Source organism: Rhodnius prolixus, unplaced genomic scaffold, assembly GCF_049639745.1.
Source record: "Rhodnius prolixus isolate KJV_2025 unplaced genomic scaffold, Rpr scaffold_8, whole genome shotgun sequence".
Taxonomy (NCBI): Eukaryota; Metazoa; Arthropoda; class Insecta; order Hemiptera; family Reduviidae; genus Rhodnius; species Rhodnius prolixus.
The window spans coordinates 30,010,915-30,037,510 of record NW_027411593.1 but is presented as its reverse complement, the minus strand read 5'-3'; the positions used below and the strand labels follow the sequence as shown (position 1 = coordinate 30,037,510).

The window sequence follows — 26,596 nt, the reverse complement described above, 5'->3', positions numbered from 1 at the left end:
ACATTATGATCAGAATATATATATAATTGAAGAGCATAATCAAAGTATATTATGAATCCCTAAAAATTCAGCTACAGTTTATTTTTTTCTGTTCCTTGTATGATAGACCATCATTTGACTTATTGAATAAAGGACGTTAAGAAAACTTTCGGAAGAAGAAAACAAGAGTTTGGATAGGCTGAGGCATAATGTATATGAATGTAAAGTAAAATTATATATTTGTTTATTAGTAAGATTTTTTTGCGAAATATTTCAATTAAATAAATACTTCAAAACTAATTTACTATGGATAAAGCAATCTACGCAAAAAAAATGAAATCCAATCTTCAACAGTGGAACATATCTTTCTATGCAAAATTTGTTTTTCATTTCAAGAAAAGGCATTTGTTGTAACATCGTTATATTTTTTAAAAAAAGGTTATTAAAATCAGCAAATGTTTTCCTTTAATTCCAAAAATGTTAAACTAATTTTTCTTGCTTTCTCCCTTAGTTGCTTTAGAGGTGGGATGTATTTTAATTACTAAAACTATTGACACTTTTTACATTTTTTTTACTATTTATCTTGATTCCTCCCTTCAATAGTTTTAAAGATAGAATACATTTTAGTTAATTGAAACTATTAATCCTTTTTAGATTTTTACACTATTCAGACAGATAAAAAAATATCCACATTTTATTTTTATTTATTTATCAATGATAAAAGTCTGTATTAGCTTTTTATAACTAACTTTTTAACTATTTCTTACTTGTGTTTCCTGAAGTGGAGATTGAGAGATAGAAAAAAAGTGGCTACTGCAATTCCTACAAATGAAAAAATAGCCACTGTAATAAATGCCACGGGTTGTACCGTTACAGTTCTAATTTTAAAGATCTTCTTAGCAGTTGGTACCTGTCCACCAGGCCAAACTATTGGAACACATGTTGTGCAAGAAATGTTTAATTTCTGTCGTGTACCATCGTATAATCCAACCATGACACCAACTCCTCCTAAAATCCATTTTATGTGAAAATTACTATATAAAACTTTGTTACTTCAAATAAACTTATTGAAGAATCAATTTTATTTTTTAGCATTAAGCGCTCTGTACGCTATCTTTCTTTTACTTTCTATTTTAATTATATTTCCATTGAAACATCAGAAATATTACTTTTTAAAATATCTCCCAAATTTTCCAGCGCTTCAAAAACTGCCAAATAAATCAAACAAAAATCACAGGGAGTTTGGGTATTCCTGACACAGCTTTGATGAGATTTTGATACAAAACATAAATGTTATAATGGAATTGCTTTTTAATGGTACCACATTTTAAGGTACATACATCACAATTTCTTCTTTTTCTTATTCATTTTTTAATTTTTTCCAGAAGGACTTTTCTATTAATTTTTTAAAAAAGAATCTTATGAAGCACAGTTACAAATAAAAAAAATGTATTTGGCCGAACCTCATTATTTATAAAGAATCACTTCAATGAATATGATAATTTTATATGAAGATAGTTAATCGGATCAAAATAAACAGAGACTATTACCAATATCAAATTACCACAACTGTTCCTCTTGCAATTTATAGTACTCATCTTTTAAAATAGTTAGGGGATGTTAGTTCTAATAATAATAAAATTACCGATCTATTGACTATAGATGATCAAGAGCATTAAATGTTTGTCATTTTGATAAAACTGTTTCTTATCATTTTATTTCACTATTGAAATTTTATTCTTTATAATGTCTAAAAGAAAAGGAAATTAACTCAAGAAAGGATAAAATCTGTACGATATTGCTATTGAAATTAAAACAAGTACCTTGAATTTGATAGAAGGCAGATAATCCTACCCTGTCTGACCCATCAAACGCAACTGGTCCCTAAAAAATGAAACAATAATATTATTTAAAACTTTATCAAAATTAAAATAAATAATATAAAACATAAATTTTAGAAGTTCATTCTATCCTTTTAGATTCATGGTGTTTTAGTTCTGAAAGTGCAAAGAAGTTGAAAAGGCTACTGTCTCAGAGGATTTACACTTGAGGCTTACATCAATGTTATCTCAGTTAATTCCCTAAGGAGGATGTGATAAATCTTCTACTAAACTACTTTTTTAATTAACTAATTTTATTTCTTCAATGGGTTGATTGTAAACAAAAAATCAAAAGATTTTTAGACTTCAATTAGAAAGTTTTTGTTCTGAAAGTTGCCCCATAACGCAAAGTATTTAGCAATAGAATAGAGTAAGATGTCTTTATTCAACTTATTACAAAAGTTCATTACATACTCTTTACTGCTTTTACACAAATGCACTACATATAAAAAAGATATATTAATATTTAGCAATAAATAAATTATATACCTACTTATGTTTGGTTAGTATAAATTAACAACTGTTCAGTCGAAGTCAAAGTTTTAAAAGTTACTTAAATAATGAAAAATCTTTATTGATAATTACATCAATTAACTCACATACAAGTAAAAAATTTAACTCCTTAATGCTATTCTGATGTTTTAAAATACATAATTTGGGCAAGATTTACCAAATCTCAGCATGGAAAAAGATAGGTTTTGCCAAAAGCTATGGTCAGGTGCTCTGGTAGAAGAGAGCCGAAACTTCAAATTTTAACTTACAAGATCTTCCGTTGTTCAGATGTATGAGCTTGCACACACAGACCAGTTTGTATAACCACTTTTTTCGTTCAGAATATCTCAAAAAGGATATTTTCAGAAAAAAACCCAAAAATAGAAAATCTGCACGTGAACAATATCTAATCTTACTAACACTAATATAAAGTAAAAATAAGAGTTAGATAAAAAATTAGTAAAACTAAATAAGAAAATACTTACCGATACACCATCAAAATTCAGTTGTCCCATATGATCGGAGAATAATTGAGCAATGTCTTTACGACCATAATCAAATTGGGTTATATCGACAATTGACTGAACTCTTTGAATTGTTAAAGCAATAGCCCATACAGCATCGTATGTTTCATGTACAAATCCTTCCGCTTTCCCTTCCAATAAATTTAGCAGCTCACTGTTCTACAACCAACAAGCTTATGTCATTCAAGTATACGCACACATGCTATCAAATTTGCCATAGAATCTTAAGAAATATTTGAATGAAATATAATTTGGATGAGCTAAACAGAACGTAGATTGCATAGGTACTATTTTTAATACATGAGGAGAGAGTGGTTACAAAACCAAAAAACTGTGATTCAGTGGTGACCACAGGATCTATTGTTTTGGAAGATAGGGGGCAGAAATCACTGAACGTTTAAGGTGAAGATTTTTTAAATTATATGTATATTTAAGTGGGAGAAACAATATGTTTTTATAAATTGATTTAATTAACCATTGCTGCGTACATTTAGGCTTATGTACATTACTTAGAGCTAATCAAGATAAGGATTTTCGTAATTACTAAATTTCCTTGATAGGGAAATAATTAAGTTGAGAGATCTTCCAATATATTTTCAAGTTAATACAATTCTCGCTTCTGTCATTTAAACGGATTTTTCTGAATCATTTTGTTATTTTTTGCAACAATAGAAATTATTATACATTATTATTATAATTAAATACATAATTATTAAATACTGATAGAATATTGCGATTATAAACAAACAAGTGATTATGTAACTGATTACTGACATGTGTTGCTTTAAGGGACGCATAGTGTCCTAGAAAACTATTGTAGCTTGACACTAAGATAAGACCGTCAGCAGCTGCAGCCAAGTTGAAACCACACTGTGTTGTTGAAGACCACCACCTGTCACTTGGTCTTCCTTGCACCACCCAAGCATAATCAGGGCTGTATACACCAAGTCTATAAGCCTAGAAATAAACACATTAACCAAAATAACAAAGACTTATTAAAAAAAGAAACCAACGGGGCTGTTGCCTACAACTGATATTTGAAGAGTAAACTCACGAGTTTATTTCTTTTTTTTTTAATTAAAAAAGTAATTTTTTTGTTTTATTTTAAGAAAGTATTTAAGACCGCGTCTTCCTTACAGTCTGAAGAACTAAACATCATTATTCTCCTATCTCTCCTCCTCACATTCTCCTCTCTCCTATAGAGAGTGCTACCACTGGGTAGCTTCTCTTCTCCTGCTCTTCCCGCACCTGTTCAACTTATTTACATCCAATTTACTTATTGTATACATTTATACAGATTGTAAATTATGAAATAATTTTTTTTTAAAAAAAAAGTATGTGTTAAATTTTAAACATAGATTTTGGCAACTTATTAATTCTTATTAACATTATCACTAGTCCTAGTATATAACTTACTTAAAATACATATATATATATATATATTTATTTATATTTATATTGTCACCACGGTAGCCGAACGGTCGAGGCGAGACCTGTAAAGCTAATATGCAATGTGGTGCTGTGTTCGATTCCCGGTCTTAGGCCGTGGATTTTATTTAATGGTTTATAAAAGAAATTTACAGTAAAGTATGTTTGCTAGTCGCCTCCGTCCACGACACCTAATTGGACACAAATCTGGCAACATTTCAATATTTCTTACTTTAAAAGAAAAAGAGAAAAGAATAAAAAAAAAACTGTTTAATATTTTATTTAAGTTTAAATATTTTGTTAGTCTAAATATGGTGGGTAAACAATAATCATATACTCAAAATGTTATATTGAGCAACTGGCTACTTGGTGCTACTGGCTAATTATTTAGCTCCATGTGTTTCTTTTTTAAATATGTAATTTAGACAATTTTCAGTACATATTAATTAAAACTCAGTGTTACATTTAGTTTAACCCAATGTAAAATGTTAATTAAAAACTTTTGAGAACTTTCCACTTTTAAAGCGCCTGTTAATAAGTTTGGTACGTTAAAAGTTCACTCAGGTTAACAGCGAAAAAATATTCTGGGTGATTCTAGTTGGGAGCGGAGAAATTGAATAAAATTAAAAAAAAGTTGTAATAAAAAAAACAAAAAATTATTTGACCATGTTCTTATATTTTTTGGGGCTGTAGACAAAAGTATCCAAGGGACCATCTTGTACATACCCGTAATTTAGATTAAAAAAGAATTGTATAAAGCAAACATACATTTAGTTTAAAAATTAATTATTAATTTTGAAATCATTGTTTCCAACTTTTCCTTATAATAAGGCAAAAGCCACAAAACAAAAAAATCTCTAAAAATTATTATAATAAATTAAGCAATTAATTATTCCCATTTTTATACTAATGACCGTTAAAAATATCCATCAAATCATGAAATCAAGCAGATCTCGATTTCCAGTAAATTTTTATGTTTTGTGGTACCGCAAAATGGTTTATGTTGTGCGGTCAATCTGACTTCTGTTCCATAGTCACCATAACTCAAAAATTCAACTTAAAAACAACAAAATTGCCCTAATAGAGCAAACTTTTAAATGAAATAACATTTTGAAGTGAGATTTAAACTTTATATGTAAATTCATCGAGCACTAAAAGGTATTCTGGACATTCTATAAATCTACAAAAGAGATGGCACCTAGAGTTCCAGATTCGAAGGAACTAGATCCAATTAAAGAAAAGGAACAGATATTTATAATTGAATTATGATTTATTATTTTATTGTTTTATATTATATTATTGCACGATTGTTTACATTTATAATGAGTTATGTTCAAAGGCCGTTCAAAAAAGAAAAACAGCTCTACAGAAGCGAGGCAGATCTTATTTTCTTGTAAATTACAATTATATTTCCTTCACTATTTTGTTTTATTATTATTTTTTTTTAGAAGATGAAGCTCACATTTTATCGATAGAGCAGTTTAGCTAATATGATTGATTCAGAGACAAATTTACTCAGAAGTAAATGGTTTTTTTATTTAATTTAATTGGCGCCCGGAGTGGACTTTACGAAGTGAATGTATCTTTTTTTAAATTACAAATAAAACATAATAGTCTCAAAATACAGTTCCATTGTTACTTTAGTTAAAATCATGAATAAAAATTAAGTATTAAACAAGTAATAAGCAAAATGAATGATTAATTTAACAGTATAGGTTCGTGTTCTGCTGATATTAAATGAGCTTGTTGGGCAGCTGATTAAACCTTTCTTTTGGGGAAGAAGAATCCTTAAAATATAGTCAAACGCTAAAGAAAACTTTACTATAAATCTAAATATTATACTTGAAACACAAAATATAAGTATCTAAATATACGTCTAATTAAACCCTAATGGTAATTATGGTTGATTTTTTAAAAATGTTTTATTCCCAGATCGAAACGGTTTCTTTTAGAACCCTGTCCAAAGCAATATTGCTTAAAACAAACACTACTGCTGAATAAATACTTAATTGATTTATTAAACATAAGCAAATAGAAATCAAGCATAAAATAAAAATAATACATAAATATACCTCACAGAAAACTTTTGGTGCCATTTCATGGGAAAAACTACCAATTATGATTCTGGTATCCAAATCCTGAAAATGAAAATAAATAAGTGAATTTCGAATTGGTATACAAATGATATAAACAAATTATGAAATACATTTTTTCCCGAAGAATGTATTTGTTAAAACATATTCTTTCTTTTTCACTCTGTCTGGTTAGTCTTGAACACAGACAGTATAAAATTGTCAAAACGTAAAGTCACTTAATGCAAAAACATTTTGTACCTTTGATCGTAGAGTGCTCTCCTACAAAAAAAAAGTCCTTAAAAAAGGTGTTACTAAAAGCATCACACTTTGTTCACACATACATATAAATATGTACCTAGAATGCGGAGGCAGCCAAACGGGATACAGTTTTTAACGAAATGTATACATCCACTCAATAAGTTAGAATACTGGAAAAATTATGACCTAAATTTATTGATCTGAACCTCATAACAGTAAACATTAAATTATAAATAAATTTCACTTCTGTCATGAAGGTGGCGAAGAAGTTACGATTTTGAAGTTGAATTTTTACAAGTTCTTAAGAATTCTCAGAGTTTTAGCGCCTTGTGGTTATATACGCTGTGTAACTGCTTGTTATCCTAGGAAACAATAACAATTTCTTTTTTGCTTTTTTAGCGTTGACTTTTAGTAAATTCAATTCTTTATAGTTCAAAATTGAAGGGGGATGCTTGAATTCCTTATAACTTTCTTTAAACATGCAAGCTCCGGCAACCACCCTTACAATCATCCTACTATACCACCAGTGGCTATAGACCGGTTGACAGAGATGAGATTTTCAATTTTCATCACGTCCAAATAGTTTTTTAAAAATATTGTATTGTTTTATTTTGTTTTCAATATTTCTTTTCGAATTATTTCATTCTTAATTTCCCTTCAGAAACACAATCTTCCTCCTTTACGTCCTAGCACAAACCTTTTATTGCCTATGCGAATTTTTTCGTATCCAAATGAATCTTTTAGCTGTATCGAACTTTGCTTAATAGCAATCCTTAATTTGTATTTTTATATATCTTATCTAAGTAGGTTTTTCCTTTTTTAAACATTTATCTGAAAACACTCAATTTTATTAAATTGATAACTTGGAGCATTTCCCAGTTATTTTGATAACACATTTTGCAAGCCGTTATAAGATAGGCACCTTCAAAATTACAATTAGTAACGTATTTTGTATGATGTAGTAGCAATTTAATAACAAAGGACTTTTAAATTAATAGTGAGGAATAAAATTTCTGAGTTTAATTACTGCCTCAAAAGAGTTGCAGCAAACAAGTTAACTAGAATTAACTTCAACATTATATTAAACATTTTGTTTTAGAAAAAAATAGAAACTATAAACAAATCTAACAAAATCACCTTAATAAGCATTGAAAGGATGAGTGAGCAAAATTTACATGATTTCGAAATTGTCACTAAATAAAACAGTACCAACATATAGTGAAGCAAGCAATTAAGCTTGTTCAAAATTCCAGCCGCTGGCTGTCTTTATCGTTATGTGTAGATAATGTTTCTAAGTATTTTCGATGGTACTTTCTGTCTATTATATTTAGATTCTTCAGAAACATAACACAAAAGCCGAAAACTCTATGTTATATGAGAATGTTCTATATTAAAATGAGCGAATTTTTTAAATACTATATAATTTTTTTTTTTTAGTAATTCCATTTCAAATATGCCTTTTTTAATTAAGTTCACGCCAGTACAGATATTCCTGTTCTGGTCAAATTTCTAGATCTAGTCTCCACTAAGCCTTGGCGCCCTTTCATTTCACCCTCAAAGCTTGGCTGTTTACCCATTGGAGCAACAGGTAGAAATTTTTAGTAGTAACTCTACTCAATTATGGTCGCTCATAAATAGACGTACCCAATTAGTCAAAAATGTTATCTACATCTTTGAATAATTCAATTAAAATTGAGCATGATCCTTGAATTTGTACCTTTCAAAACGAAAACCCAGTCCACTCTTAAACGGACCTAAAATATTAGTGCTTCTCAAGTTTAACAGATGTTACCTTTTATAATTTTTTTCAGTATTCTTCCTCACGCGTTTTTTTTTTTTCTTCAAGAGGTCCAAAGTATAGGTTCTTTACTGTTCCTCTTTTACTTGATCAGCGGGATTGGACTGTGATTCTCAGTGATCAGCTGAGTGGTCATGGAAAAGTTTATTTGCTGGTTTATTAAAAAATGTAGAAAGTTCAAATTTATATTTTCCTTATTTGCCAAAAGAGAACGCTCAAGGTTTTAGTCAAAATTGGTTATGTGAAAGTACTACAGTTTTTAGGATTTGTTTTTTGCATACGGCTCCTATAACCATAGGACTTAATTAAGTTAAGATCTTAACTTGGTATATTAGTCGCATTTATATAGATTTATAACTTTAATTTCTGAAGTTTTTTTTCTTGAAAACCCTAGGCCGAGAAGGGACTAACAATATAACATTGGTAATAATTAAAATTTTTAAGGGTAAGTTAGAATCTTGAGAATAGAACAAGAAATCACGTAAATGTTTTTCAGATTTTTTTTTTGCCCCTTAAACCTTGAACAATCCATCCCGTAGTTTTTTCCAAAGAAAATCTTGTTTCGTTATAATTTTTGCTCATGAATTTTTTTTTCGTAGCTTTTAAGAATAGTTAATGAAGTAAAAACATTTAGTTAAAACCCCTTGTAACATTGGGTTTTATTCTTAAAATACAACAAACAGTATTTTCTACCATTCTTTTACTTTTAGGTTCAGGTACAATTTCTAAAATAGTACTATAATTTTTTTTTATCTAATTATCTATCATGAGAATTATTGTAAAAGTAGAAAACGTTTAATAATGATAAATTACAACATACCCTGAGCACTTCCAGTTGATCTTTTATATCAGTTTCAGCAAAAGTAATTGTTGCACGGCAACTAATATTTGAAGATTCAAGTTCAGTTACTAAATCGTTCACAGCCTGATAATAAAACAATATTATCTATTTTTGTTAGCGTAAAGAAAAGATTTTTTTGTTTCATCACTCTTAATCATTCTTTAACTAAGCAACTATATAATTTAAAGTTATAAATTTTTAATTTACAAAACATAAATATACTAACCAAGGAATAAATATCTTCATTTTGAGAAAATGCAGTTACAGTTTCCCAAGAGAATTTTTTTAGAAATGATATTCTTGCAGGATTGTGAGAAGAATCAGGAGCAACTGTCCTGTAGAATAATGGAAATTCGGTCCTATCGCTCAACGCTGGCGAAGTTGAACCAAATGAAACCTAAAATTTAACAGAATCATTATTCTTTATGAATTCCTCTAGAATAGATAAATACAGAAGATTACTTCATTTATTCAAGATTAAATTAAAATAATTTGCCAAAAAATTTCATTATAAGAAAACCATTTTATATTCATACATAGAATACGTTTTTTTAACAAGCTTTATCTAGTTTGCATTCAAATTTCCCTTGCTTTAATGCGAGTCTTTTCCACTGTCAAAAGGAAATAAATGTAAATCGTTGACTATTAATAGATCTTTCTGAAGTTGCTGAACAGGATTAAAAGCAGCTGCAAACTACAGCGCTATCAAAAATATTGTCAAGAAGAAGTTCTCAGTTTAAACTAACTTGTACCACAAATGACGAAAAGAAAATTCAAAATTCTGCTCATAATAGTTTAGTCGCTGATTTCTGAAGTCTTTTTTTTTCTTGACAGATTGTTAAGCTATTAAAAGAAAAAGAAAAGAAAGCCAATTGGTGGGGACGCCTGAAATTAAATAAATAAAAATTTGTAATTATCATGAAAGTCAGGCCTGGCTAACGACTCTACACTCTGATCTTCACTCATCCACTCTACTAACCTTCTTTTCCACCATCTGAAATTTCATATATAAAAGAAGATAATTCAAGAATATAATATCATTGAATTTAAAATGATAACATTCTAAACCAAAGTAATGGCTACACTATTATCACGAGTAGTAACAATAATATTCTAACAAACACTAAGATAGCTGATAAATGTTCGAACTCCAAATAACAGAGAACTTTAGCGTTGGTCTCCAAAAGCGTTTATGTTCCGCTGAGAAATATTCCGAAATTAAGATAAAATTTTATTACGACTGCGGAGAAATTAAGATTAAATGACGCTGAAATCTGAAATCTAATAATAAATCAATAATCAAGCAAAACTAATTTGGAAATAATCGAGTTCCATAGAGTTTGAATAAAATCTTTCGAATGAGAGATTTGAATAATTGTAATTCGGCTTGACTGCAGAATCTTTTTATTCCCTAAATGTGGGGATAGAGTGGTCTGTTCACTCAATCAGTTTGCGGGGAAGGTTCCTGAATCCTTTGCAACTTTAAGACAATTTCTCACCGCTAGAACTTTTTCTCTGATAGTTGTAAGAAATCCATGGTTCTCTAAACTTAAATCTTTACAAAACTGCAAAGCAATAAATAAAATTTATTTTTAAGAAAGGCCTAATATCTTTATTACACTTATTCCAACAAATAATATGAAAAGGTAAATAATTGTTCTCCTTCTTCAGAAGGAGATGAAGACTTCTAGTAAAATTTTTTATGCTTTTCTTGATAAATGAAAATGGATAAACATCATTACATTTATGATTCAAACAGTAATAATACAAAAATTTAATACTTTATTTTTTCTTAACTACTAATAGACATGAATTAAAGGCAAACGTACTTTTACAAATAAAACTTTTGATCTATGTTCTACTCTGACCATATATGTTGAGATGCCTTAAATTAAAAATAAAAACAATAATAATTATACCAAAAACAATTGTAATTATTTTTTTAATAATTATTACCTGTAACATACTCCAATAAGGAACAACTTTGGCTAGACTTTCGGTAACCTCCGAGCTGGAAGTCCCTAAAAGAACTATCATCTTCTCTTGTTTGGTGTAGAGGGCGTGAAAGAACGCATCCAGTCCCACTCCTCGATCACCCTAAACATAAAAAGAAGAGAGATTTAGTAACTGAAGGGCCTGGCCTAATTTTCATTATTACACTTTTTCCAACAAATAACATGAATAGCTAAACAATAGTTCTCCTTCTTCAGAAACAATAATTGAGATCATTAAAAAGCGTACGTTAATTGATGCAATTTATTGAATAATACGGCAATCATTCAACCCCTTTTTGGATTTTACTTGCCATCATATGAAGTACTAGAAATCTGATGTCATCATTTTTGTTAAGTTTTTGTCTTTGGATACCAGAACTTCATAATTTGATACTGGACATTGCCAATCTTTTTTCTCCAAATTATTATAGCTGCAACCACTGAAGTTGTTGAAATTGATCGTTTTGACGACTTGCAAGTGATACAACTGCTGTTAACGCAATGATAAATAAGTATAAAAATGGTAAAACAACGTTCAGCAATATTTAAGAGCGGCTTACTTGTGTAACTTGCTTCAATATAACGTATTGTCACTTCTTCAATAACTTGAACCACAGAAATATTATAAAATATTCTAGTGGCCGCACTTACCTTAAGAGAAATGTAAGACATGGAGCTTCTCTATGATCTGGAGTATCTATTGCAGATTTAATACGCCATGTATTAGATTTATCTGCACTGTAGATATAATAAACATGCTCTTGTCCATTATTGACTATCCTAATTTATATCTCGCCATCTTTTGCGTCTTTTGCGTTGCGATCAGCTGGGGTACATGACACATTGTGGATTAAAGTATCTAAAGGAAGATTTAAGGAAATCTTACAGAAGTAAGTAACAGAATATTTGTTGTGCTTTAATCGCACATAACGATTTTCTACTTTACAGCTGAAAAATTTGAAATTTTAAGAAAGAGTCCGTTTTCCTTACTACTTAAGTTCTTAATTATCTCTCTTGTCATCTGTCAGCTGTTTTGAAATCGATTATATTACTTCTTTAACTCTCGATAAGGCTTCCGCCAATTTTAATTGTCGCTGCTGACGAGGAATTGCCTTTTGCTCTACCCTTATAAATGGGATGAGCACGCGGTGGGAAGTAATGATGTTCCCGTTGCTGGAAACTGTCAAGTTTTCCTATCTCTCTATACAGTTGGCGCGACTAATTGGGTCCCAGTTTGGTAAATTACCCTTAAGGGAGTATTGGACAAATATATATTAGTCCTGAATATTCTGTCACAACATTTATTTTCAAGGTTAATTCAATTTTGAAAAGTGATCAAAATCTTTCTACTTCTGGAAATAGAAATGTTAAATTGATTATTTACTTTTTGCTGATACGTAGAGAAAGAGAGAAAAAATATTGATCATTTGTAACTTCAAAGCAAATTAAAATTATCCTCAGAATGAAATTTCCGTTAGTGCCAAACATATAATACATATGAATGGGTGAAAATCAGAATCTCTCGTTTCCTATTATGGTAATAAATAGTTAGGGATTGGGAGTATTGTAAAAGTGAGGAAGAATGAAAGTCAAATTATTTACAACAACCTGATAAGCCAATAGCTGAAAAAAAGAGACATGCAATGTCAGTTATTGCGCAGCGTTGTGAATGTTCCCATGAATTCAATCCGTATTTTGGAATGTAAATTCAATTATTAGAGATTGAGTATAGAAGCCTTGCTCTTGTCACATTCTATTTATATACCTTTTCTTCCTCAATAAGTAATAAAACAAAGAAAATAAAATAATGCCTTTTTTTCAGGCAAGCATCAGCCCAACTATCGAACAGTAGACGGAAGCAGGTTGCAAACATTATTTACTAAAAATTTCCCAGATTAATGCATCAAATTAGACCTTAAGGCCAAGACTGGGAATCTAATCTAGGAACACACCTTAGCTTGGCTGCCCTTACTCTATTAACTGTCAAGGTATCTTTAATGCTCATATAATCATTCAGTTATCTACCAAAAAAAAAAAGAAACTTCTTTTTAGTTCCTAGAAGAAGCGTTTCAACTCATTCTGGTTAAGAAATACGTGTTTTGAGTTCTTTTAAATTAGAAAATATTATTATAATTTCGTTGGAGAGAATAGCACACTCTCGACACAAACACACACACACAAATCTTATAAATAGACCCGTAATAAATCAACGTTATGACATGTATGACTTTCGGTATATTGAATTGTTTTGGGGCTAAACTATTAGTATATTGTCTGGAATGTTCAGCGCTACTCGACCCAACTGTCTCATGTATGGCAATCAGCCAGTAAAATAAAAGTTTGATTTTTAGCAGAGGTTTGACATGCTTGTCGAACATTATTCATCAGTATTAAAAAAAATCATGATATTGGTGGAATTCTCTTATCATTTTTTTTGTTTTCCACAATTAAAAGTTTATTAAGGAAAACAAATTAATTTTAGTTTGTCTATTCAGATTTGGGAAACCATTATTATTTTTTTTGTAAAATAAGAAACTAGTTTTAAGAAAGCCATTAAGTATGCTATTTGAGGATGAGGCTTTGGCTTCAAGCTTTTTTTTAAAAGCTTAATTGGGTCGTTTAATTAAATAGCATCTTCCTATAAAGAAGCTATTGCTCAATGAACTTGTGATAGGGTTATTACAATATTTTGTGTCGGTAAAAGCATTCTTCTTTTAAACAATCTCTAGAAAGGCAATACGACATGTTATCAACTTTAATGGAGTCTCCTTTAATATATATATGGATAAAATCTACTTCGATGTGGATCATGTTGTGACATTATAGACGGATAGCTTTTTTTTTTAAATGAAAACTGGTTTGTCAAATATTGTTAAATAAAGTTGTAGTTAAAGAAATAATTGTTTTGTCATACTAATAATAATTTTTAAACCAAAATTTTATTTTGTTTTTTTTGTAAGAAAGATATACTCTTAAACATATCAAACATAAAAGGCATATCTTCTTATACCACTTTATTTTACAGTTCAGATTCGATATTACGAGAAATGCTCAGTGGTGCACATCAATAGCCCACATAACCAATGAAATGTTAGGAAGAAGCAATTCTCAGTAGAAGACTCTTTTGCACAAAATGTCAATCCTTGTTTTTCCCTTCGATAACTTCCTAAAATATTGTATACATTAAATATGGACGTATAATTTTTTTTAACTCTGCTAATAGAGAAGTCTTGCGATTGTGTCGAGATTTATAAAATTGAGTTTTCCGAAATAAACTTTTCAGGATGCCCAAATGAGAATTTTGATTTTAGCAAAGAATCATCCTCTTACTCCCTAGTTTGGATGACTGTTAGCTTAAAATGAAGAGTGAATCAAACTGTTAGAAGTTAGAGTTAATGAATCATGAATGTTCTGAGTAAAATGAATTAATGAATCAAATACAAAATGTCCAAACAGATTAACAAATTATCAAATGCAATTAAACTGAACATTTCAGAAAAGAAAAGGCTTATACTCAGAAAAGATTTATAAAATTGAGTTTTCCGAAATAAACTTTTCAGGATGCCCAAATGAGAATTTTGATTTTAGCAAAGAATCATCCTCTTACTCCCTAGTTTGGATGACTGTTAGCTTAAAATGAAGAGTGAATCAAACTGTTAGAAGTTAGAGTTAATGAATCATGAATGTTCTGAGTAAAATGAATTAATGAATCAAATACAAAATGTCCAAACAGATTAACAAATTATCAAATGCAATTAAACTGAACATTTCAGAAAAGAAAAGGCGTTACAGGAAACTCAAACCCGATTTTCGGTTTGCAGTAATTTATTGAGGGTAATCAACCAAAAATCAGAAAGCCAAGATTTTCGCTTCTCATAATTATAATAGTTCTAGACTGTTGAGTATAATAGTTGAATAATTATAGTCAATATTTCCAAACATAATACAAATGTCAGATCGGATTGTAAAAACTACTTTTTCGTAACTACAGTCCTTAAAAACTCCAAATTGCAACACACACAGTCCTGAGGGAAATTGAAACAAGATAAAAGGATATGCCAGATGAAAAATCAATTATCTAATTTTCAATTAATTCTATTCTTTATTAAACAGAATCTATTTGAGATACAACGCAGAACGGTATAATGAAATTCAATTGGCAGTCCAAGTTAAAAGGAACTTTGACATAAACTTTAATTGTTTTAGGGAGTGGGCGAGCTGTTAGAAAGTTTGGTTTAGTTACACATATTTCTATCGAAAGACGAACTTGCATGAACCCTTTGAAGGGCGAGTAACAGGGCTCACTAATTTGGATCATAAGTGCTCCTAGATAGTCTCAGCTGTCCGTTATACCCAGGAGACAAGTTAGTTTTAATAAACAAAACTTCTTCAATTTCTTTTTACTCTTTTTCTTTAACAGCAAATTTCCTGAAGATTTTATTGTTATTAAGAAACCTTGAGGCAATAAAACCTTGATTTTTAAAACAGAAAATGATAAAAATTTGGTTTTAGTGAGTTTAGAAAGAAGGCCAAGAAGGTTGATTTTGTTTCAGTTATATGTGAGGGTACAATCTTTTCATTGGACACAAATGATTAATTGCTTCTAGTTTCTGCTTTAAGATTCGCAAGCATTACAGACCTCTAGCAGAACTAGTAGTATCCGTTTCTGCTTTAAAATTTTAAAATCAGCGAACCTCCAAGCTGCAAAGCTTGCAATATACTTGCACACTATTTATTACTTAGGCCTACTTCTTTTCGGAAACACATTTAATAGAAAATTTATTTCATTGAGTTGTGGCAGAATGCAAGTGACAAACTACATTTTCACACTAAAATGCAATTCTATGTCGTATTTGAAAACCTCTGGTGGATTTAATTACATGTTTCATGTTACTTTACAGCATTAAATATTTTTTCTTTCCATTGGAGGAAGAGATTTACAGAAGTTGTTCTATCTTTTTTATAGAGACTTGTCTAAAAAGCAAGACCATAAAGTTTTTATGTTTCACAAGGTTGTTGCAAGTAGGTTAGTTTAGAAAATATAGTAGTTATAGTAGAACAACATGGCATTTTTAAAATAAAATAATCATTAGTACAAAACGTTCTGTTTTTGCTATTGTTGGAAGAGAAAAAGAGTTAAAAATATGTCAGAAACAACTTTGTTTTGGTTCTCTTTTTGATAAAACTTTTTTTATTTTATATAATTTGATAATTCTTAAAATACCTGTAAGAGAAAATTAGTAAGAAAAATTTTATTTGGATTATTCATGCCAATAATTAGCAATATAATTTTGGTTAGTCACAATGCATCATATTACACCAAAATTCCATGCAAAGGTGCTACAAGAAGAAAGGATAAAACTTCACAGGCGTTGATATTTATTGAAAATACCTATTGCTTTGAAATTGAAATTCAAAGGGAATGAAATTATATATCAAATACTGAATTATAGGAGAATGTAATACTAAGGAGCGCAGAGCTTAAAGTAAGGTGAACTTTACGCCGGAAGAGAATGGATAAAACTGCTAGTTAGTTCCGGCTATGACGGGAGAAGGGTTGTTTCCTAACAGGAGTCTAATGAATGTCTGTCCTTCCACCCACACAGTAGGTACGTAAGACGGGGCTGCTAATGACGAGGAAGACTGATAAGACTGATGGCTGTCGGCGGAGTAAATAAAACACCGTTAGCTTGGAGACCGGAATATTACTCGCCTCACTTGGATATGAAGCTAAAATTATTACCTATTATTTGTTAAAACAGTCTTAATATTACTTTCACAAACTGCTGTACACTACGAGCAATTTCACTTTTTATTTAAACAAGTTTACATTTTTTTAATTAAAATTTTTCGCCATTGGCCAGAGTGAATGGCCTAATCCTTAAAAAAAATACTTAATCCTTGCACTAAAAGGTGAGAATGTTTTCGGCTGGGCTAAATAAGCTGCATTAAAAGAAACACCTCATTTCTACGCTTCTGTTGGGTATTAAGTGTCAGGAGGAGCTTCTTGAAGGTCTTTTGACTAGGTAACATATTTGATGCTGTGTCTCGATTGATCGATTTATTGAACTAAGTAAACCTCTCGTTCATATGGCTACTGTTTTGCTTCAAACAGTAGTCAGGCCGATTTTTGAGTGATGCATGCCTAGGAGTTAATGAAAGTCTGAACATCTCCTACAATCAGGCTACTTTGAAAGCACTAAATTGTCGAAAGGGTTCATCAAAGCTTCCAAGAAAAGTAAAAAAGAAGACTTAACGAAATAAGCTGTATTGAAACCCTGGGCATAAGGGAATGTAGGGTAATGAAAATCAGATAACCCAGTGAAAGTTGATCCATTACAGTCTGTTCTTAGCCCAGAAGTTTGTCATTAAACAGAAATTTTGGAACAGCAGAATTAGGGAATGGGAAATAGATGAACGGGATAGACGATGGAGTTAGCTTTCGACTTGCGCTCAATCTAAGAGATTTATATATAAAGTTAAACCGCAAGTTTCTTTAGAGTTGATTAATTTAAGCAGAATTAATTTAAAGATCATAGTAGAGTTGATTAATACCTGGTAAGCCACAGTTGCGGAGACCAGTTCAATATAGAGTTGCTTGGAAAGGCGAGGTGGCAGAATGCGTAATCAAAGGAGAAAGAGAAACAGTAGCAAACTACTGACGTGACTGCCCGAGAGGTTTCTTAAAATCAGATTAAGGATATTTGGATCATATGTATTAGAGAGCTGTCGCTCTGATAGTTTACAGCATTTGTCCCTGATTGATTTAAAAATATACATTAGGGGACAGGCAAGTTAGAGTTAATGTGGGCAGCCTGGAGATTTAATTTAAAATAAGGGCTTGGGTTATGTTCAAGTGGGATAGAGACCATCTTGGGAGTAGATCTTCCACGACATGGCGTTCTTCTTGAATAATGATTAAGAACGGATCGATTTTTAAATCATCAAACCTATCATTAGATAAGGACCGTAGTCACACTGTTGTAAAAATATGTTAGTTACCTACATTTCTGGAGCTTCTAAAGATAGTTGACTATGGGTAACCTCTAACGGATGCTATAGGAACTAGTTTTTACTGTTTCTTACATTTATAAGAAATAGTTCTGCAAGTAAACCCCTTCTCATAATTTAGGAAAATTTTCAAAATTTACATCTTCTTCAAGTTAAAATATGCAGTTTGTGAGTGTGTTCACTGTAACATTAGTATGTTCTTAGCAAAAACGTGCCTCAAGAATTAACGCTCGTTTATTTTTATTTTTTTTTTGCGCATCGACTGCTGAGGTCATTAGCGCCCCTAATCCTTTTAAGCTCCTCTCGTTTATTATTACGTTTTGTCTAACTGAGAGATGAATATTGAATTTACTGAGAACTGGTGATTTATGGCCACCCTAGAAGTTATTTCTTAAATTGGCCATGACCTAGGAATTCGCTGTCTGTTTAGTGAAATCCTTTTTGGGTTTTTTAAAATTACATTTATCCCTGTAGATTACAAGCAGACATTTTAAAAGTAAAACAAATTAAAATAATGACATCAAACAGATGAATAACATGGAGCCAATTATAACTGGTATAAAACTCAAAGAAAATAACTTCATTAATTACAAAAGCCACCAAAGGCGACAACAACACGTAATTATTGGTGACGGTCCGAGAGAAGAGTCAATGCCCTTCCCATCCAAAGCTCTTCCATGCTTATTGTCAATTATGCAAGTTAGGTATGTCACATTTCGAACACAACTTTTAATCTCTGGAATAATGTCGAACACACACGACCATAATCTAAAAAAAGACCTTCACAAATAAAAGCCGCAACAATTACTTCCAAACAAATTGTAAAGACAAGAAGGAATCATAGTTTTTTCTCATTGCACTAATTATTCAATTAGGAGTTCTGAGAGATACTGTATTCAAGGGTCAATTAGCGGTCAGCCTTTTACAGAAAGAGCCCATGGTTAAATAATAATTTAACTGTTTATATCTTCTTTTTCAGGAAATATGGACAAATAAAATTCAGCTTTAAAGCTTTTACATTGGCATTATCAAAATAAAAATAAAAAATAAAAAACAGAACGTTGACTTCGTCGCCGGCTATAGATAATATCGAGATATTCATCTTTTTCACTCTTACACGTAGAATTGGTTGAAGAATGGCATGAAACAGGAGGTTTAATCCCTTGGTAGAAAACAAAAAAATAAAACATTCTGGTAAACTCTCCAAGGGATTCCCCCTAAACTAGAACATTGTATTACCTTACATCTGGAACACCTGTTACCTTATTGCATCTGTTTGCTAAATGAACGTGTTCTTTACTGGACCTGGATGTTTTTATGGGAATAAAGTACATTATTATACTAGAGTATTTAATATTATGCTCAAGACTTCCCTCGTGATTTATGAGAAAAATAATTATGAAATCTTTTCTGAGAATTCAAAACATATGAATTAAATTTTCCTGGTAAGTAATCATATTATATTTAATTTTTTTTTTTTTTTTTTTTTTTTTTTTTTGGCGCATCAACAGCTGAGGTCATTAGCGCCCGGAGCTTTTTCCAGTGCACTGCCGGCCTCCGGACAGTGTTCTCTCGTTACAGACAACACTGTCCATCACCGGACAGTGAGCTGTAAGAAGCTCCTAGGAAGAGAAAATCTAAGGGTCAGCTGCTGGATTCGAACCCGGGACCTCCGCGTGGGAGTCCAGTATATTTAATTATTATTTATATTTATAATTATTTCAGAAGGATATATTATTGCAAATCTAAGATGGCACTGTATCTAGGCTTTAATTGTTTAAGACAAGTTCTCTTAATACAAGTTAAAAACTTGTATTGAACTTTAAAATCAATAGTAACCAAAAAGATAGGATTAACACATTCTACTGGGGATGTGACAAGTAAATACCTTGAGGTGATAATTAATTGTAGAAAGGTCAAACAATTAAATAAAGGTCCCTCGAACAAATCTCAGCAAGTTTAACAGCTATCAAACATACTACAATATATAGGGAAAAATATAAATAAACCAAATTGATCATTATTGAAACTTATTGAAGCTTGCAAAAGAAAATTATTTATTAATGTGCAAATTTATATTGTGTAGGCAATAACACTTGAAGTAAAATAAAGCGAAATAAACTAGAATATAACTCAGAGAGAGAGAGATATGATGATTTCCGTGGCACAAAGGTTTTCATTATGTAATGCAAGCGTACACCAATTTCCTTCAAAGACATGTTTTGATATAAACAGAATTATTAACAATATCGCAAACGTAAGTAACATTATAATGAAATAAAAAACAATAAAGGGAAGCTGGCTGCTGCTCATACTTCATAGACGCTCCCATCTGAATTTCAATATATCTACAGCTTTATATTTCAATGTGAAAATAATTAAATTATTTTATTTATGCAGCAACAGCAATAAATCTGGAGTGTTTCTTTTGGCGTGGTTATAAATTTTGCTCCAAATGCTTATCTCCACTAATGGAAAAAAGTATCAATTAGTAAACAGCAGATCTTGAATACGATTGTAGTCTACGATCAGCAATTGAATCGGAATTGTCCATAAAAAAGGAATCAGTGGTTACAACAGTCAGCTAAGGGACATTAGACTAAACTATTTTTCCTACACAGAGAGCCAAGAACACAAACCACAAGTCAACAGGACAGAACATGAACCAAATTACCGCTAACTAAATTGATTTGCTGTTATCAACCTTCGCTCCAAATGCCTTCTTCAATACAGAAGAAGTACGACACTTAATACTTGATCTTCTGGTTTCGAAGGAGCACGTTAAAAAGCTTAAGGAATTCCTTATATTGATTTTGTTTTTATTTCTTAAAGAAGGTATAAGTTGAATTATTTATTTTGTGAAGACGAGTGGTTGTAAAATGAATTAATTCGTGACCATAAAGAGGCGAATTGCCTTGGCATCAAATCATTTTTAGAGAAGAGCTTCTATGGCCAAAGTTAAGTAACTTGATGGGGGCACAGTGGACCTAATCAAGGAGAAGCACTTTCTGTCTGTCAAGACATTTTTTAAGCCCAAATTTCTGTGGTCCAAAGTGCCTTTATAGCCGTTGTCCTTAATATTCCCTAAGCTGTGTTCTTTTCCACAGATTCTTATTAAATTTAAAATACTAGTAACGAAATAATATATTTTATATGCAGTGGGCTGTGAATTGTACAAAAGGGGCAATTTAGAGAGATGCTGTCGTTACAAAATATTTAATAATTTTCCTGAAAAATGTAAAAGAAGAATGCGATTATTGGACAAAGTTTAAAGAGTACCAGTTTCTATTTTTTTTGTTTTTCCAATAAAATATATTACAAACAAAAAATTGTCCAATTTATAAATCAGAAGTTACCAAACATTTTTATCATCGACCCATTCAAAAATTTTTAAATCTTTTTCGACTTCCTTAAAATTTATTTTTAGTGGTATGTTAAATAAATGGTAATAGAAATCACATACATTTCTCTAACCGCAATTTGATTAGCCAAACGTAACAGAACTAACTTCAATATTTAGAGTGTCACCATAAAATAATAAAATTATTACTGTTAAAAAAAGCCTGACTTCCACAATGTCAGCGTAAGGGTTTCCTCAGAACACAACTATAAACAAAAGATTGAAGCCTTAAGTGATAAGCCTATGATATGAAACTCACTGTGACTGCCTAGAAAATTATAGGATAATCATCGAGCAAAAAATGTAACCATCTTTTTTTTTTTTGCTGTTCATCTCTCAAAACATAAACTTCTATTTGGAATTTTGTAGCTTAATCGAACAATTCAACAAGCCTTTGTAAGCGTGTACCCTAAGACAACTATCTTACATTGGTGAGTCAAACTAACTGGTTTTCATTTTTCTTTCAACGATTATGCAAGCTTTAATCTGATTATCATATTAATACATATTATGTAGGTACTAAGCATATCGTTACCGTGGTATTATTCCATTACATTGCTCAGTGCAATATTCAGTGAATAAGGGACCTATCCCCTGGTTATTTAATATGTTATTTACTCAAATATTCTACCACTTTCAAGATGATTGGAATAATATGATATAAAAAATGTCATAAAAATGACTAAAATGTGCCTTGTTTATGTCTAAAATCTTATTTTTCTATGACCTCCGACATAACAGCAACAATTTTTACGATATCCACTCTCACTCAATGATTTAAAGTTTTGCTAGTTGGAACTGTTTGTTTCCTTGTTGCAAACTTTAAATTTACGTTGTTAGCTACATGGTTGCATTAATTAAATAGCCATTAATTTGTAATTTTAAATTAAGTTTGTCCATCGATTCCCCAAACGTTGATCCGACTATTAAGAAATTTAAATCGACCTCAATGGCACTTCTCGAATAATTAATAAACAGATCTCTCTATAAATTGACAAACATTTTAAAGGCATGAATTCAGCCAAGAAGAAACGTGTTTACGAAAATTAGCCACAACCTCCAACTTCATAAATAAAACCAGTAAAGAAATAATTATTTTTTTATAAATTACCAACAACTACTTACTGCCAGCCTATGTCTGTAAAATCGTCAATCCAGCTAGGAACCAACATTTTTTTGTTTATAGTAGAAAGTGGCGAAAAAAATACTGATATGAAAAGTGTAATATTGTAATGTTAATATATTCTTACTTTACCTTTAACATCAACGCATTCAAAGGCAAAGGATAAGATTCTATTGTGCAAAATTATTAAGTAAAAGTTGTAAGAAAGTTGTCCACTGTTTCCAAGGAGCTGGAATACAGTACAAAATATTAACAAAGAAACCAAGGAAAAGAAGTTTGTAGAGTGCAAGTTGAGGGTAACTTTGAAACTTTTGTATTTTTACCCTTTCTCCTCACAGTGTGTTTCTCGTTTGACTGTATAACATAGTGTAACTTCTCTTTCAACACGCACACATTCGTGTCCTGATGTTCTTATTTTACTTACATGGAACCTTCAATAATATTTTATAAAGGAAGCAGCTACTTGTTTATTGACAGAAAAGTGTTAGATGTATTTCAATGTACAAACAAAATGAAATATTTAAACAAATTCAGAAAATATGTTAAGACAATATCTATTGAATTAAAAATTTCTTTTTATCTTTTAAGCAAACCATATTCACAGTATTATAGTCAGCTTCTTGGAGACTTTCTTTAATCGGTGATTCTGCTAAAGATTTTATTTATTGAAGATGTAACTGGTTTTTTTTTTTCTAATCTATTCTCGTACATTGCAAGAAAGACACCAAGCAAGCGATTTCTCTCAAGAGAACGGCCAAAAATAGATTTCAAAAGAACATCTACCAAACATAAAATCCATCCGTTTAGAGGCAGAGGAAGCCCCGTATTCTTAGCAGTTCTACAGCTAACGAATACACTGCTGCCCCTCCTTTGTCAGGTCACTTTCTAATCTCGACCTTTCTTCTTTCCTCTTCTATACGAATATTTCATTCTAAAATTACCTACAACTGTCTTATGTTGCCCTACATGTACCTTAATCACAACTTTCTCCCATAAATCGTAGTCTCTGTTTACTTCTTTCTGTTCCCAGTAGTCTTGTATCTTACATCTTTGATTCACTTCGTTCTGAACTAAATGTTTATCCTATAGGCAATTTAAAAAAAAATTGGAATGTACCGAAGTTTTGGACTAGAATTCTTAAAGTCTGCCCAGATTCGCTATACTAGATTCTGACAAATTATTTTCATTGGAACTTCTTGTAAGAGGATTCTATTTTTAAAAAATTTGCATCCTAAAAAAAAAAAATGGCGTTTTTAATTACGTTTCAAATTAAGAAATTTATCTAAATAATATTATTATCATAAACAAAGCCAAGCGTTTGGGACACATTAAAAGAACAATATAGAACCACAGAAAATAAGCTTTTTCAACCATTATTTTTTACTCAAACACATTTTAAATATTGAAAATTCGTACATGCGGAAAAGCTGGCAAATGGAGGGATTGGGTAAGAGAGAAAGTGGAATTCGATAAAAGCTGTTAAATCTACCTGGCTCCCCTGGGGAGGAAATATTTACTCAGCACTTTGCCGACAACGCTGAAATATAAGTTTACTTTTGCTATGTTTGACATTCTCTCGTGTAAATTTGTGCTTATATATATGTATATTGTATATATATATTTCTAGATTACCTACAGCAGATGAGATAAAGATTTTTTTCTGTTCAGATTTACTGAATTCGTTATCCACGTGTTAATTTGGCTGATTCACAATTTTATTCTTTCCGCAGAAAAAAATATAAAAAATAATTTAATAACTTACAGTATGAATGTAAATTTATTTTACTTTCGTAGAATAAAAAATTAGGCCAAGTTTTTCTGCGACGAGCATAAGAACGCTACTAATTTATTCACTGCAGTTAAACATTTATTTGGGAAATTAATTGAACTATGTAAGTTTGTAAAGTGTAAAAAAACTTCATCTGGAAGAGATGTGGCCAGCAATGCAACAGGGAAAGTCAAAGCCTAAAAAGGAATAAAGTTTAAGTAAGGTTGCAACATTTATCTTGGGTTCATAAATTGGAGAAGAGCATTTCAGGGCCAAGAAAACTGGAAAAGACTGAAAGAAGTGAAATCAGAGTTCGCTATTGGGCTAAATTGCTGATCATGAATTCAAGTTAAAATGTATTTGTATTTTCATTCAGGTAACCTTATAAAGTGAAAATCCATTCAGCAAGATTCACAACTGTTTGAAATAAATGATAGAGTTAGTAGTGGGTTCCCTAAACCCAATTTGTTGTACTTAAAAACCATGTCTTTTGTATTATGAAGAAGTTGGAGATATCCAGTTGGACTCCAAGACTATAAAAGAAGCAGATGATCAACTTTTTCTTGCTGGCATTTAACAAGCCATTCGCACGACAAGATTTACAACTTGTGGAGAAAATGTTTACTGTTGATATTTCAAAAACAATGGAAACAACTGTTTTTAGATTTATTTAATTATCTTAAGAAATCTCTTTCTTGTAAAACTGGAGAAACAAAGTAATCCTTTGAATAAATTGATATTTTACTTAATGTTTTGGATAGATTCTCATGTGTGCCTTTTTAGCATTTGCATTTGGCTTGAGTTTGAAAGAACAATACATTTATGCGATGAATTAGGATAAATACATAAAAAGTAGCACAAAATAATTACACATACTATCTCTCCTAAAGTTTACAAGAGTGTATCCATATTAACCTTCATTAAGAAGAGGCCTCAGTCTTACCGGCTGATTTGAGCTAATCAATTAAAGGTGTATTATTTGTTAAAAACTTTAAATTTTTGTATAGCTCAATAAATGGCTTATTTATTTAACTCTCCTAAAGTCATAAAAAATACTATTAACGTTTCAAATAAAGAAATTAAGAATAAGTAGCAGAAATGAATTTAAGATTTAATAGAATGCAATATTAATTGTGGAACGTGCTGAATTAAGGCAATTAAAAAAAATAATGCCAGACACACATAGCTACGGAAACTATAGTGATTCATTATTACATATTGTGAAATTAGAAGATTATAAATTCTAAACTGAATAATGCAATGCTAACGAACAACGAACTTATGTTACAGACTAATGAATAGAAATAAATGGAAATGAAGAATTTGCAATTTCCATTCAGCTTAAATAAACAATGTGCACAGAAATAGAACACAATTGCGCCAGTTGCTTCTCCAGGCGCCCCTGCTGTGTGTGATGTTGACCTTTGAATAATATTTCTGTACGAATTCCATTAAATAGCGCTGTAATGGCCATGGGAATACATTAATACCAAAAGCACTGAATTATAGAAATAAATCTGCTCTAAAGCTGATAATGCATGGAATTTGGAGATTAAAATCTCGTGTGTGAATCAATCAATCCCTTGGTTTTAACCAGCTAGTAGGGAACTCTAGCTCACCATCCTAACATAACTTACACTGTAAACAACACACACAGAACATTTCATAACTCTAGATTATTTGTGTGCCAACAAAGGTAGTATGAAAATCTTTTTGGTAGCAGTGATGTGATACCCGAAAACCGTAACACCTCAGAAAGAAGAACGTAATTGAATATCAATTTGAGGATTCTGCAAATCTTCATTTTGTGATGTTTTGTTCTCTACCTGCTCTCTCTTCTCCAACAGACATCTTGATTAGATCAGACAGATTCTCTTTTTATGTCTTCTCAGCCGTTTTTACTTGTCCCCAATCCAATTTCCTTTTTAAATCAATTTTTAGATACAATTGATCGATTTATATGTTTTACAAAAATGAATTTCTATTCATTTCAAGTAAAAGTAGAAATCAAGTAAATGGTTGTAA

General features: G+C 30.7%; 1 protein-coding gene and 1 long non-coding RNA gene across 6 annotated transcripts in view; one reads left to right on the top strand and one right to left on the bottom strand.

Moving 5' to 3' along the window:
• The window catches only part of GABA-B-R3 (gamma-aminobutyric acid type B receptor subunit 3), a 146,642-nt gene that overhangs the window by 8,503 nt on the left and 111,543 nt on the right, over positions 1-26,596 (bottom strand). For 3 of the 5 annotated variants that reach the window (XM_074122258.1, XM_074122259.1, XM_074122262.1), the window contains 8 exons: positions 11,232-11,372; positions 9,502-9,672; positions 9,255-9,359; positions 6,376-6,441; positions 3,650-3,832; positions 2,837-3,034; positions 1,803-1,863; positions 747-987 (listed from right to left, as the gene is read on the bottom strand). In XM_074122258.1, coding sequence (XP_073978359.1) covers positions 747-987; positions 1,803-1,863; positions 2,837-3,034; positions 3,650-3,832; positions 6,376-6,441; positions 9,255-9,359; positions 9,502-9,672; positions 11,232-11,372 — 1,166 coding nt within the window. Of the gene's footprint in view, positions 1-746; positions 988-1,802; positions 1,864-2,836; positions 3,035-3,649; positions 3,833-6,375; positions 6,442-9,254; positions 9,360-9,501; positions 9,673-11,231; positions 11,373-11,580; positions 11,760-11,920; positions 12,241-26,596 lie in introns of those variants that run through there. The other 2 variants (XM_074122261.1, XM_074122260.1) reach the window with 2 other exon arrangements.
• LOC141451144 (uncharacterized) lies at positions 12,089-14,552 on the top strand. Its single transcript, XR_012456548.1, has 3 exons — positions 12,089-12,159; positions 13,092-13,257; positions 14,295-14,552. It is a non-coding gene; the product is annotated as an uncharacterized lncRNA (long non-coding RNA).